This window comes from Pseudophryne corroboree, chromosome 6 (genome assembly GCF_028390025.1).
Source record: "Pseudophryne corroboree isolate aPseCor3 chromosome 6, aPseCor3.hap2, whole genome shotgun sequence".
NCBI lineage: Eukaryota > Metazoa > Chordata > Amphibia > Anura > Myobatrachidae > Pseudophryne > Pseudophryne corroboree.
Window position 1 is genome coordinate 14,481,615 of NC_086449.1, and position 15,504 is coordinate 14,497,118.

The 15,504-nt window shown below is 39.9% G+C and overlaps 1 protein-coding gene across 1 annotated transcript; it reads right to left on the bottom strand.

Annotated features, from left to right (window-relative positions):
- Positions 1-602: 602 nt before the first annotated feature.
- Positions 603-1,610, bottom strand: LOC134933999 (olfactory receptor 5P52-like). Its single transcript, XM_063929525.1, has one exon. It carries the CDS (start codon positions 1,608-1,610, stop codon positions 603-605), a length of 1,008 nt encoding a protein of 335 aa, XP_063785595.1.
- Positions 1,611-15,504: the final 13,894 nt, after the last annotated feature.

Sequence of the window (15,504 nt, forward strand, 5' to 3'; positions counted from 1 at the left end):
AAGACAACCTACAAAATACAAAACTATAGTGGTTTGTTGATTATTTAGCGCACTTTGTAAAATGAGGTCATCTGTGTCAATTTCCAATTCTCCCCACCTACATGATTCCAGAACCCACCTAGTGTATTTTCCACTAAGGCATGGATGCATTTGAGTAGATGTTCTGCAAGAGCATTATCACACATGAATAAGACTAACGATTCTCGTTAAGAAAAACAAAAACTCAGTCAAACCTATTGATCATCTTAGATTTTAACACAGGGGGTGATTCAGTAAGGATCGCTTATGTCCATGTGCAGAACAGATCCTGTGATCACATCACAGAGATCCAAATTCCTCTGCCCGATTGACAGGCACAGGCATTCGCGGGGAAGGATGGGGCAAGGTTGTCGGCATCGCAGCAATCACAAATCTGCTGCAAACACCTTTGCAATTGCAATCCTTAGTGATTGAGCCCCACAGTTTTTTTTATCTTATACTGCAAATAGGTCTTCTGCCTTTTGGAACTAGTAAAAAGCACTATATCAGCACTATATTGCATCTGTGACATACAATAACATTATATTTTTACAATTAGAATAAAAATATCATACAGTTAATATTTATTTGATTTTTATTTGAGATTTAATTAAACAAAAATCATTGTTTTTATACATAAATTTTAACAAAGCATCCTTGATGTCTTTATTCCTCAGACTGTATATGAGAGGATTAAAAAAGGGAGCAAGAACTGTGTACATCAGTGATAGTATTTTATTAATAGTCAATGACTTCCCTTTATTTGGAAGCACATACATAGCTATCAGGGTCCCGTAGAATATGAACACAACAGTCAGGTGGGAGCTACAGGTGGAGAACGATCTCCATCTCCCTGTAGATGAAGATATCTTTGATATGACCAAGACTATGTAGGTGTACGACACAATGATTAAAAATATTGGGCAGACTATCACAGGAATGCACAGAAATGTAGATATCATTTGGACTATAGAAGTGTCTGAACAGGAAAGTTCTAGTAGAGGGATAAAATCACAGAAAAAATGGTCGATAACATTTGGCCCACAGAAATGCTCTTTAATTATGCCAAGAGTAAGAAATAATGTTGCGGATATTCCCAACAGCCAACATATAATAGCTAACTTAAGACAAAACACGTGGTTCATTGAGTAGGTATAGTGTAATGGGTGGCATATGGCCAAATATCTATCGTAAGACATCGCTGTCAGAAGAAGACATTCTGAAGATTCTGAAGATCCAAATAAATAAAACTGCATGAAGCCTCCAGAAAGAGATAAGGTGGCCCCATCATGTAGAACAATATGAAGCATGTTGGGGACAATATCTGTGGTCAGCATGATATCACATGTGGAGAGCTGCGTGAGGAAGTAGTACATGGGAGATTGAAGGTTCTTGCTGTAGAGCACTAATGTGATAATCAGGAAATTTCCAGCCAGTGTCACACAGTAAATCCCAAGGAGAATGGTGAAGAAAAGAATGTTAAAATGTTCCATATTTTGGAATCCCAATAAGAATATCATGGAAACATTATTCTTGGTCATAATCTGCACATGAGTAGGACATGTAGAGCTGCAGTAAGCATTGTTAAACATAATGTAATCTCAGCTAATGTTTATCTTTTATATGAGCATGCTGCGCATAACGTAAGGGTTGGCATTTGATTAAGCAGAAAAAAAGTGAGGGAGCCATGGGTTCTAAACGAGTTTGGACCCTATCTGTGTGGAATGAAATATCCTGATTAGGACCCTATCTGTGTGGAGGGGCTCTATCCAGTGGTGCCGAGAGGGGAAAGCAGGTTCTGTTTACCCAGGCCCATGCCTATTGTAGGGGTCCAGAGGGCCCTGGGTCCCGTTGCCCCGCTGACCCTGCGCCTGTCTGTTCATTGCAGTGAGAGAGAAGACCTCTCCCCAATAGAGCATATGCTGCTGTGTGCTGAATGGGGAGAGAGGCAGCTGCAGAGGCAGTCAGTCCTCTCTTCTCTCCCTATGTGGTGTGTGGGAGCCAGGAGAGTGGGGAGCAATTGCACCCGCACCTTCTCTTCATATTGTAGCTGTTACCAGTGCCCCCTCTTCAGAGCATGCGGTCACTTCACAGCCAGACATATTTAACTTTAAACTATTTTCAAATGAGGGGGAGTGGACACCTACTGCCACATTGGCCACACCCCATCTCATTTCCAGGGCCTTACAGAGCTAATAGCACCCCTGGTTATATCCCAGTTAGGACTATCTGTATGGAGAGGATTATCCGGATCAGGACTCTACAGTACGTGTGGAGGTGTTCTATCCCATTTAGGACACTATCTGCAAGGAGTCTGTATTTTTTCCATGTGTTTGAATTGGATCTCACTGCATGTAGCTGTTTGTTTCTGCAATGTAGAAACATACTGTTAAAGAAAGAAGACTGTAAACTTCATTGAAACTGTGTCACTTTCGATTAAGCAGACTTCAGCAAATACAAGCACTATTGCCCCCAGTGATTGAAGGCCGCTAATGCACCCTACTTATATAATGGTATTAAAAAGGGATGATGATGATGATGACGATGGTGGTGGTGCTGGTGATCAGGCAAAACTAGGATTCAGTGAGAATGACAAGAAGGGTAAGTATACACTAGAATATTATCAGTCCGATATGTCATTTCCAGCCAATTGGGAATGACATATCGGCCACATCATTCAGTGTGTACTGTATGCACAATTTCTGTGTTCCTGCAGTCATATGTGGTATCTTCCAATCAGCCAAACAGAATATCTTTTGTATGCTGCATTCAGCAGCATGGCATCCTATATTATACCATCTTACCCTGCATCATGCAAGTGTGTATGGACTGCACGGTGCAGGGTCCCATCACCCATCGGATCGGCCAGCTACACATTGTTCATTGCGTAGCAAGACTATGGGGCTGTTTCTGAGTCACACATTTCAGAAACTCTTTCCATAATCACATCTGTAACTTTATTTCAATGCTAGTAAAACACTTCCCCTGCTATATAAGAGTGCATCTGAATGTGCTATAACTGAACCCACTTTAAGCATAATTAATCACTATAATACTTCTTGATCCTATGGCAGGTGCAGACTGTATAGTACAGTATGGGCTCCAATGTGAGCAATCAGGCTTTGTATATGCAACCAGTTCAGTGACAAATCTTAGACACTCCCATAACATACCTATAAAATAGTCCATCTCCATGTGTCTGAGTAGCCTCCTCCCTTTCACCACCCAATCACAGCCCAGGAACACCAAATACATGTTCAATACACTTATATGTGTGTGCTTCTCAAATCCCAACAGCAACAGTGCAAACACAAAAGGGGACACATTGATGGTGTGAATTAGACATATGCACCGAGGTTGGTGCACAATAATCAGAGCAGAGTTACCTAACATTGGATAAGGACAGTACGGATGGTGTATGGTTAGCATTACTGCCTCACAGCACTGAGGTCATGGGTTCGATTCCCACCATGGCTCTAACTGTGCGGAGTTTGTATATTCTCCCCGTACTTGCGTGGGTTTCCTCCGGGTACTCCGGTTTCCTCCCACAATCCAAAAATATACTGCCAGGTTAATTGGCTCCCAACAAAATTAACCCTAGCGTGAATGTGTCTGTGTGTACATGTGAAAGGGAATATAGATTGTAAGCTCCACTGGGGCAGGGACTGATGTGAATGAGCAGATATTCTCTGTAAAGCGCTGTGGAATATGTGTGCGCTATATAAATAACTGGTAATAAATAATAAATAAATAACAGAAGCCAGAGGTTGGTGCACAATAATCAGGTGAAACAGATTAACTTAGCATTGGAGAGGTGAAGAGAGAAACCAAAAGGTTGATGCACAATAATCAGGTAGAGTTACTTAGAATTGGATATGTGATGAGAGAAGCCAGAGGATGGAGGACAGAAATAATGCAGAGCTATGTTACATGGCAGTGGAAAGGTAAGGAGAGAAGCCAGAGGTTGGTGCACAATAATCAGTCACAGAAGAGTTACCTGGCAGTGAAGAGGTGAGGAGAGAAGCCAGAGGATGGTGCACAATAATCAGACACAGTCGAGTTACCTGGCAGTGTATAGGTGAGGAGAGAAGCCTGAGGTTTGTGCACAATAATCAGGCAGCACAGAGTTACCCGGCAGTGTAGAAGTGAGGAGAGAAGCCAGAGATTGGTGGAATATAATCAGACAGAGTAACGTTACCCGGCAGTGTAGAAGTGAGGAGAGAAGCCAGAGATTGGTGGAATATAATCAGACAGAGTAGAGTTACCTGGCAGTAGAGAGTTGAGGAGAGAAGTCACAAGTTGGTGCCCAATATTCAGTAAGAGCAGAGTTTCCTGGTAGTATATATACGAGGAGAGGTTGGTGCACAATAATAAGGCATAACAGAGTTACCTGGCAGTGGAGAGGGGAGAAGCCAGAGTTTTATGCACAATAATTAGGCACAGCACAGTTACCTGGCAGTGGGGAAGTGGGGTGGTCTTCAGTATGCCGACTGACGGGATCCAGGCGCACAGTATACCGGTGCGGGGGTCCCGACAGCTGGCATACCGACACTTATTCTCCCTCGTGGGGGTCCACAACCCCCCTGGAGGGAGAATAAAATAGTGTGGTGCGTGTAGCGCGCCACCGTGCCCATAGCGTGGCGAGCGCAGTGAGCCCACAAGGGGCTCATTTGCGCTCGCCACACTGTCGGTAAGCCGCCGGTCGTGCTCCCAGCGATGGTATGCTGGTCGCCAGGAGCCTGACCGCCGGCATATTGTAGTGAACCCGGGAGGTGAGGAGAGAAGGCAGAGGTTGGGGCACAATAATCAGGCAGAGCAGAGTTACCTGGTAGTGTAAAGGTGAGGAGCGAAGCCAGAGATTTGTGCATAATATTCAGAAATAGCTGAGTCTCCTGACAGCATAGAGGTGAGGAGAGTAGGCAGAGGTTGGTGCACAATAATTACTCAGAGCAGAGTTACCTGGCAGAAGAGATGTCACTAGACTAGCTAGAGTTAGGTGCACAGTAATTAGGCAGAGCAGAAAACAGGAAGCAAGCCTGGGCTGGATACACAGGTCATCAGCCAGAATTTATTTCTTATGCAATACACTGATCCAGAATAATAAATAATCTGGCAACCAGACAATGCAAGTTGCTGAAAATTTACAGTAGTAAGTGCAGGACACATACGTCTAAGGATATCACTGTGTTCACTCACATGCAAGTAATTATTTACAGTACTAAAGTTTAGTCACATAAGTTATGGCTGGTCATTAAATCACCTGTCAGTCCAGAGGCTAATGCTGGGAAAGGATTACACTGTTATTTGCTGGACAGCTTTTTATAAAAATAGAAATTATGAGGGTTGACACTATACTCTGCGGGACACCACTTGTGACATTAATGCCGTAGTATGTGAAAGGCCCTATTAATCGGAGTGATTAAACTTTCTGTATAAATTGTACATACAGATATGTATTATTACCATATAAATAAAAGAAGATTATGTGATATGGGCATACTACCTGTAAATGAATGTTGGGTATTAGCTCTAAAAATGGGCTTAATTCAAGTACAAAACTCTAGGTTTCTCAGTCTGTGCTAAATTCCTAATAGATGCCTTGCAAGTTTGCTGACATTTCTCCTTCCTTGCAGTCTCTTCAGAATCTTTTATTGCCTTTAAGCTGGGAACACACTATACGATATATTGGCCAACCTTTGGTCCACAATGGATAATAATTGTGTACAACCAATTCCACCCAATTCATGGTTTGATGATATGTACGATGAGTTTCACTAACATTACTACTGTAATGATGTAGTATATCATGCATACCATGCAGCTGATTGTATAGTGTGTATACGGGCACAATATATTGTAACATTATAATGACCTGTAGTATGTTCGCCGGATCTTTCCAGTGTATACCCAGCATTAGGGTTTCACTGCACACTCACATTCCAATAAGTGCTATAATAGTAATGCTCTTATTGGTTATTTTTCAAAAATGTAGAATCTTTTTGACAATGTTTACAGGATTTACCATGATTACAGCCAAAACAAAAAGTTTATACAGTATGTCAGCCATAAAGATATTTCACTGAGGAAACTGTGAAAAACTATAATTATCAGAACTGGAGAAAAATTTCATTTTTACCACTTAAAATGTACTATAGTATAAACTTTGATGATATATAGTCTTGAGTAAGGACCAATGTTTGCTCAATATTGTATTCATTGTCCATTTTGATTCATTACTTTTTGTATTAAATAAATATTACTTATCAATATAACTCAACCCTTTCTTCAGTTTTTCTGTAAAAGTAATAGTTGATAGTTATGATGATAAATAAAAAATTAAAAACACTGATCTAGAATGTTAATTATATATTTGATATTTTATTTCTATTTTTGTTTTATTATTGATTTTAGATGCAAAATATATTTTTGTCCCCCAAAGCATTCATTATTAACTCAGTAGATATTATTGCTATGAATAATAATCAGGCAGTCAGCAGAAATACAGTATGAGGCATTTATGTTGTCTTCTTTTTATTAATACTTGAACAGCACTAATATAGTATTTATACAACACAGGGTAAAAAGCAAACTAGTTAACCCCTCGAAATTGAGCAAAAAAATATATTTTTTATTCTACAATGTGTGCACTTGTAGATGCACAAACATTTTCTTTCTCAAAGTTAAAGTTAGATTTAGCACTTTCAATGATTTGTAATTTTTACATTTTCAGAATTAGAGAGAGGATAACCTGAAAGAAAGCTTTGATTTTATGGGGAATGTTTACTACTTTTTTATTTTTTTAGACCATCTATGGCATTTGCTTTAGAATGGACACTTTTTTGAAGAAAACAACATTCTCGAAAGCAAAGTATGAAATTTGATTGCAATTTTTTTTATATATATTTTTTGACCAACAAAATTTTACTGTATGCCAAAAGTTTACTATTTCCCTAAAGTGTACTGTATCCCTCAAATTTTTATATACTGAGTTTACTGTATCAAAAAAGTTTACTGTATTCCAAAAAGTAACTGTATCCCAAAATTTTACTGTATCCCTAAAGTTTACTGCTGTATACCAAAAGTGTAAACTTCCGGGAAACAGATTTTAGAAATAATTCATTATAACAACTGAATTTAGGGTAGGAAAAAAATGGCAAGTAGTTTGCTGCAATTTACAAACCAGTGGGGAAAAGTGCACGCCCTCCACTCAATGCTTTTGCTATGGGAAAAAAAAATCATAATTTTAATATGTTATTCCTCAACAACATGACCACTTATAAAAATTCTGCAACCTTATTGAACATCTACATCACACTCCCTATCGCATGACACCTGAACTATCAAAATCGGTGTTGTCATTTTGGAGTAGTTGATCTCACAAAATAAATTTGCTTAGCTGATTAAATACAGTATATACTGTAGATTGGTACAGATCTTTTTGGTTTTGTTGCTGCAAGATTTGTAGCAATGTTTATTCCTAGACAAAATCAGGTTGGTTTCTGCCTTCAAATGATTATCCTCTTTCATCCCTGATAAATCTACACTGTTGTCAAAGTGTACCTCTTTTACATTTGGCCCTATATAAGAAATTACAATGTAAATAAATGGTATTTCAGTATAACATTAATTTAAACAATTCTTTATTCAAACATTAATTAATCAGAAAGACACAAGAAATATCTGTTACAACCATTGAAGGCACACACAGAAATATATAGCTGATGACACTGATAAAATAAAATGTGGATATTATAGATAAGCATGTAATAGTTCAGTTAGAATGGATAGCACTTACATCATCAATACATAGATTATTCACCTTCTGTTGACTTGAATTCTGGTTGTCAGATGCAGTTTGAGGAATAGAAGAAATTATTTTTTATTATGGAGAAGAGAGAGCATGAAATTTGTCTTTTTTATTATATACATGGCTCATTATTCACTGATATGATCTGATTTTATAGACATAGAGGTCACTGCAGAGACTATTAGGGAACCAATGAAATATTCTCTGGGGGGAGCCGAAAAGTTCACCAAAGGAGAAGACGGTTATTAATACACTTGGGGAAATGCAATTTTCATTATCTTTCCTTATAATATTTTAGTGACTTTAATAAATTGTTAGAATGAAACACTTAATACAGCAATGTAGTAATATGCCCTACAACAGAAATAAAGACTCTGATATTTGGCATGGCTAAAATAATAATTAAAATCTATTGACAATAAATTAATATTTATTGATTAAAATTTGTATTTCTCTGTAAAAAAAATCTGTTTTTTTATTTTAGAGAGGATTTTCTGGGATATCAGAAAACCTTGATCCGAGGACAATCTGAAAATGTGGCCCAGGACATGCCATCTGTTTATATTGTATTAGAGCTAACTACCCAATTTCACTATCAAATATACAGTCACAAAAGAACCTCACAATTTTACATAATAGCTTTACAGATTAGCAAGTATAATTGTTGTTTATCTATATACAAATTTTAAAACAGGACATCAGTATGACACGTCAAAGTCGAAAAATATCATGCTGCACGTTGCCATATATTAACCCCATGCGCTTGCCCGCTGCACGTGCACATTCTCTCCCATGCGTGCGCATATTCGCAGTTGCGTGACGGTGCCTCCACGGTCGTGCGCTCAGGCGTGTGGTATGTGCATTTACGGTAGAGTTTGTGTGCGTCTGGTGGGCGACTCGATTGTTACATAGTTAATCTGAATAGTATGTTTTATAGGTAATGGTCCCCTTAATAATAACTGTAAGTTTGTTTAGTATAACTGGTTCATGAACAAAGGAATTCCTCTTTGCATGATACGAAGGGTCAGATAGGGTCTGAGCGATGGTGTTTGGTACCTAACCGAAGAGTATTTTATTAGAAACAATCTGGTGCTGGTTAGGTAGAGATTAATTGCTCCTGCGTATAGTTATGTCTATAAATAGTTTCTGGACATTTACTGTATTTGCAGTTCATTGTCCATGTGGTGGGAATCCTGAGATTCCCTCCCACCTGAGCAGTCTGGAATAGTCACAGCCCACCTGTTCAAACAAACCTATGACCTTTTGTTGTAATGTGAAGACAGATTCCTGTGTCCAATGAACAATGAGATATAGGTCCCTTTGTAGTGTACTGTATGCAGTGTATATAAGGAACAGCCAGTTTGGGCCAGCTCAGTCTACTCTCCACAAAAGGTTTTCATCACTGACTAACTGTGGAGCTGGTGACCAGGACTGCGCAGCGATCATTCCCCAGTGTGTAAGTTTTTCTCTGTAACCAACTTGTTCTCTGTTTGTATTTGCCATACTCTCTCTCTCTCTGTTATTGTTAAACTGTTGTATATTGTATATGTGTAGTTATCATGTTTAGGTATTGATGTTAGTCTGTAGTGTATAAGATGTTAACTGTATTTTCCCTTTTTGCATAACTAAATCTCGTTAGTAAAGGTTTTGGAACCTTAGCAAGTTATTGTGTGTTTATTACATTGCTGAGGGTATTTGGAGCGTCTCAATCGCTCAAGCAGCTTATATTAACAAGGTTAAGAAGGTCTATAAGCAGTACATTATTACAGTGTTACAGTACCAAGGTATACAGTGTGAACATATTCTGTGTTTAAAGTTTATAAAGGTTGCTGTCTGTGTGTACGCTCGCTGTGTGTATTCCGTACACCCAGCGTAGCGTGTGTACGTAATTTGCGTACCACGTGCGAGGCCTTCATACGCAAATAGCGTACGGAGAGCGTATCACGTGCACGTGGTTTAGCGGCCATTACGGCTACACGGTATTAGTATATAGCTAATGTTAAAAGGTAGATAACTGACTCTATCAATTGGGGGCTCAAGTCCGGTCCACCTCATATCCGCAGTCAGGCGAAAACGCGCAGACTTTATCGATCAGCAAAGGGAGGAAAGGTAGTATCTTGTAGTGCTGATCAGATGAGAGTCTGCGTCTGATTCTTTTGGTTTGTAGGGATGCTGGTGGAATCCGAAGAAGGTAGGAGCATTAAGCTATTGTCTTTTTAAATCTGGTTTTTATTTCTATTTGGTGCCAACTGCACACGCAGATTGGATTGCTTGTCTGTTTAAATAGGTTTAAAAGTATTTTTGGTCGCTCTGCATGGCTTGATAGTTTTATTTTTAGCTCAGGCCTAGAATAACTTAAGGAGCTGGAATGATGATTTTCTTTGTGACAAAAGAAGCCGCATGGTCTGTCCTCCATTTTGTGTAAACCTCATGGATGTGGAAGGGGGAGGAGCAGCTGCCATTTTGGGAAGGTCAAAAAAAATTTCTGAATGGCTGATTTTCAGTTGACTCGGGAAATAATCAGCCATCCATTGTCAAAAAGAAATAATCATTTAATGAGTTTTTAATGCATTTATTTAAACCATATCATAGTCAATCATAAGTGGTTCAGATAGAGTTTAATATAAGTTAATAGTAAAATGAATATTTGATTTAGGCAATATACAAATAAAACTAAGTTGTGTTTTTTTTCTTTTTCTTTTTTCCTCCCTTCAAGAGCCTGTTTAACTCTGCTACTTGTGAGATGGGCCATTGAAATGCAAATGAACCTGTGTAACTGGGTTTTTTTTTTCTCTCCCAGCAGTGAAAGAAATCGCCTTCACAGATGGTTAAAAAGCACATTCATATGCAAATTAGAAGCACTGAATAGGGTCTCATAGATGTAATATCTATATGTGCGTGCTTACATCAATGTATGTTATTAGATTAATTTAGAATTGCATTTTCATCTGTGTATTTTCACATATCTCACTTTCCTGTTTGCCATTTATCATTGATAACGTGCTGAGAAAGATTTGTTGCTATTGGTAGTTAAAAGTAAAATTAATACGTAAAGGAGTAATTTGTAAAACATGCACACGGCTTTGCCTAAAGATACAAGGAAAGATCTGTGTGGTGTTCAGTAAATGATTACAGTTAAAAATCATTTGCATTGATAGAAACGTGTTACTTGTGTTACTGTGGACGTGTCTGGCCTGTGTACACGTGTCCCTAACAAAGGGGTGGGACAAGCGTACACGACGCAAGGGCTTACACACATAGCGTATATTACGCAACGGAGCGTATGGGTACGCCCACATAATACAAATCACACGATAGTATTGTTTTAGTAGGCGATACGGAAGCAACACAATAATAGCACAAATTGATTTCAGTTTCCAAAATTTAGTTTAAATACCTTACTTTACTGTAATACCTCTGGGGAGAGCTATCAGATTACGGGAAATGATTATTATTTTTTTTCTGATCAGAAAACTATAGAATGATAGTGGGTTGAAACCGGTATGAGTGTATTGAACTCCTCTTGGTGAAGTCTTGGTGAAATCTTGGTGAAGTCTTGGTGAAGTAAATCTTGGTGAAGTAAATCTTGGTGAAGTAAGTCTTGGTGAATCACGGTCTTGGTGAATACGTGATGATCACGGTCTAGGTGAATACGTGATGAGCACGGTGTAGGTGAAAACGTGCGTGCACGGTCTTGGTGAACAAGTGCGACGAAGTGTGATAAAGTTTTCGTGGTATTACGCTCCAGCTGTTTTGGAGCACAGTAGGGAGACTCCAATGATCCTACCATTTATAGGCAACAAGTGTCTATAAGTGGTACGATTGGACCGCACGGTTGTATGAGTGACCAATAACGCAACGTGATATGAGGTCGTATATTTAAATTGCCCTCATGCATGTTGTAGGGAGCACATGCAAGCCTGATTTGTGTAAAATATAAAGGTAAGGAATTTTCGCTAGTAGGGCCTGCAACGATTACGTGGGTCTGCTAAAAGGGGCCGATTCGTTGTACTCGGAGCAGAAGAAGCTGGTGGAAGAGCTTGGAAAACTTCCACCGTAGACTTCTGTGTTTGGTGCATTTTAGGAAGTTTTTCTGTGATAAAAAGGTCCACAATGGAAGCCAAGTGCACAACACAGGGACATTTAGCAGTCAGGGTTCAGACTGAAGAGGCTTGCAGACCCCGAGGGTCTGCTCGGTTAGTAATGTGGGGGAAGTATGGTCCCCACACTGAGACCTTTTGTGATGAATGGACACGAATGACGAAGGGGGATAAAGCACCATTTCCTGGGATAGGTAGTTTTGACTCAGAGGTATTGCATAATTTAAGGAGAAGGATCTGTCTCATAAAATCCGGGAAGCAACGGATTAGACATTATGATTGTTTACAGATATGGCAACAAGAAGGTGAGATACAAAGGGAATTAGCTTACACAGCTGACTCTCACTTTGGTAAGAAAAATATGGCAACAAGAGAGAAAGTGGTTACAGAGAATGGCACACTGGTGTATGATAAACAGGCACTTAGTAACTGTATAGATGATAAGAATAATTGTAACGAATGTAACAATGATAAAAGTAAAACTGTTAAATGTACAACTGTTAACCCATGCAAGTTGCACTCCATGTTAAACTTCCCTCAGGATTACTAGCAAGAAAGTGAGCCCAGCACGAGGTCGGCACCATTTCCAGCAGCCATCATACAAGACATCCAGGTGGACGCAACCAAATCGGTAAAGGCAGTAGTCAAACCCCCTTGCGGAGGGTCAGGTGAGGTCGTGTCCACAGGTACGTACAGTGTTATATATCACGCACAAACAAATGTATCTCATATTATAGAACCAACACAAGATGATGTTATAATTGAATGGAACATCAAAAGACACCTGGAGTCACAGGGCAGTAAGCAAATGACAATCAGTAGACAAGCCCTGACAACGAAGCCACACCAGCTTTAGCCCCAAACCCCTGTGAGAAAGTCAAAGATGATAAGATGTTATAATTGCCAGAAGGAAGGTCATTTTGCACGAAGTTGTAGGTTTAAAGATCCACAAAAGGTATATCAACCCCCTAGACAAAAACATGAGCAGAGTCATGATACACGAAATTGTAATCAGGGATCATATAAGAAGAATTTTGGGCCGCACCTGTAATTTGCAGCCAGTAAATCAGTAGCCTTAATAGTAAGCCTGAGGTTACAGTTAATGATATTGGGAGGTCAGTTCCGTGTAGACTCAGGAACGGCCGGGTAAACTTTGTAATTTATCTGTAAATGTTTCTTTTTCCCATCTCTGACGTTCATCGGCAGAACTCAAACATCACATAGCTACTTGGTCTTTGCAGAAGTCTATCCAACCCCAGTGTGACTGATAAAGCTACATATTTATCTTATAACATTCACTATATGTGGGTAAGAGACTCAGTACGCTATTGGTGTATGGGGTACCGTAAGGGTACGCACTTAGTGTAGCAGACGCTTAGCCGTGGTCGAGACGCACATGCGGCACGCTCGCTCACAGCTTAACGCTTGGTGTCGAGCAAGCTATAGGCAGCCGACTACCATAATGCTACGCAAACAGCGTAGCATACGCTCGTGACCACGAGGGGAACACGAGCGGCGCAGACGCTCACGGGATGACACTCAGTAAACCTTGTATGCAACACAATGAAAGATTGAATTTGTACTGTAAATCTTACTACTGAAATACCGTAGCGATATAACGCTGCTTAACCTTGTTAATACAAAAGCTGCTTGATCGAATACCCTCAGTAATGTAATAAACACACAATACCTTGCTAAGGTTCCAACACCTTTACAAACAATATCTAGCTATGTGAAAAAAGGTAAACAGTTAACAGTTCATACACTACAGGCTAACATCAATATCTAAGCAGAATAACTACACATAAATATACAATAGCGTCTTAATCCTATACAATAACAGAGAGAGAGAGAATATGGCAAATACAAACAGGGAACAAGTTGGCTACAGAGAATTACTTACACACACTGGGGAATGATTCGCTGCGCAGTCCTGGTACCAGCTCCGAGTTGGTCAAGATGAAAACCGTTTGTGGAGTGAGAGACTGAGCTGGCCAGGCTGGCTGTTCTTTTATACACTGCGTACAGTACACTACAAAGGGACCTATAATCTCATTGTTCATTGGACACAGGAATGTCTCCCCGCATCATAACAAAAGGTCATAGGTTAGTTTGAACAGGTGGGCTGTGACTATATCGAACTGCTCAGGTGGGAGGGAATCTCAGAATTCCCGCCGCATGGATAATGAACCGCAAATATAGTAACTGTCCAGAAACTACAAATAGACATAACTATACGCAGGAGCGATTAATCTTTACCTAACCAGCACCGGATTGTTTCTAATAAAATGTTCTTTAGTTAGGTACCAAACACAACTGCTCAAACCCTGTCTGACCCTTCGCATCATGCAAAGAGGAATTCCTCTGTCCAGCGACCAGTTACAATAAACAAACTTACAGTTATTATTAAGGGGAACATTACCTATAAAACATACTATTTGGATTTACTATGTAACATTTGAATCGCCCGCTAGACGCACACAAACTCTACCGTAAATGCACATACCACGCGTCGATGCGCACGGCCGTAGAAACTACATTACGCAACTGCGAATATGCGCACGCACGGGAGAGAATGTGCACGTGCAGCGGGCAAGCGCATGGGGTGAATATATGGCAGTGTGTAGCATAATATTTTTCGACTTTGACATGACCTACCGACATCGGTGTGTCCTGGCCAGGCACAAAAGGGTGAAGTGTGGAAATACTGGTGGGGGAGACTGCGCAAAGATACCAATGGATGTGATGGTGTGACAGCCTGATGGTGAATGGAAGATCTGACAATGTTTTTTTTTTGTTTGTTGTTTTAGGTAACATATATATGAATTGTTCTCTCTCTCGTTTTTTTTTTTTTTCCTCTTCTCTCTCATGTTCTCATGCTTTACAGATGGTATGTCACACATCAGTTAGACAAATGGTAATGCAAGATTTTTGCTCCTTACAGAAAGATCGCAGATTTGGAAGGAATATTGTATCAACAGAATGTTCGTTTGGAAGATTGAGAGACAGCACCTTTAAGATGACAACAGAGCAAGAGGAACAACAAGACTAGAAGACATCGTAACATTTTTCTTTCCCCTCAATTATTTTTTTTTGTACCCCCATTACAAATTTCTCCTTTTCCTCCTATAAGATGGACTTGCCCCAAGAGACTGTGATCCGGATTTTCCTGTTGACCATGATGTTGACCAGAGCAGTCTGTTTCGGTGGGAGTACCATGGAGGTCGAGAAAGGATCTGGAATGGGTTCTGATGACCAGGATGGAGGCGTAGATTTCCAAGAGCAGCACAATCACAGAGTAAAGGCGAGTATCAGAAAACGATCTGATAGCATTGACAATAGAAGGAATTGTGAAGGATTGTTGGCTGAAGAGAACTGCATCTGTGGGCACTGTGACAATGTGGCTGAGGATGGGTGCATCAAGAAATTTCAGTCCAGTTTTAATGTCCACATGGACCGGCATCCATTGAGTGACTATCACTCCTTAGTGGGTAAAGTGTTAAACCAGACAGACTGTTGGGTATGCTCTCAAGTACCTCAAGGTCACAGCAAATCAGGACTAGTACCATTCCCTTTAAC

What these genes read in the sequence shown, in the direction of transcription:
- LOC134933999 (XM_063929525.1), bottom strand. Translation starts at nt 1,610, where the DNA reads ATGTTTAACAATGCTTACTGCAGCTCTACATGTCCTACTCATGTGCAG.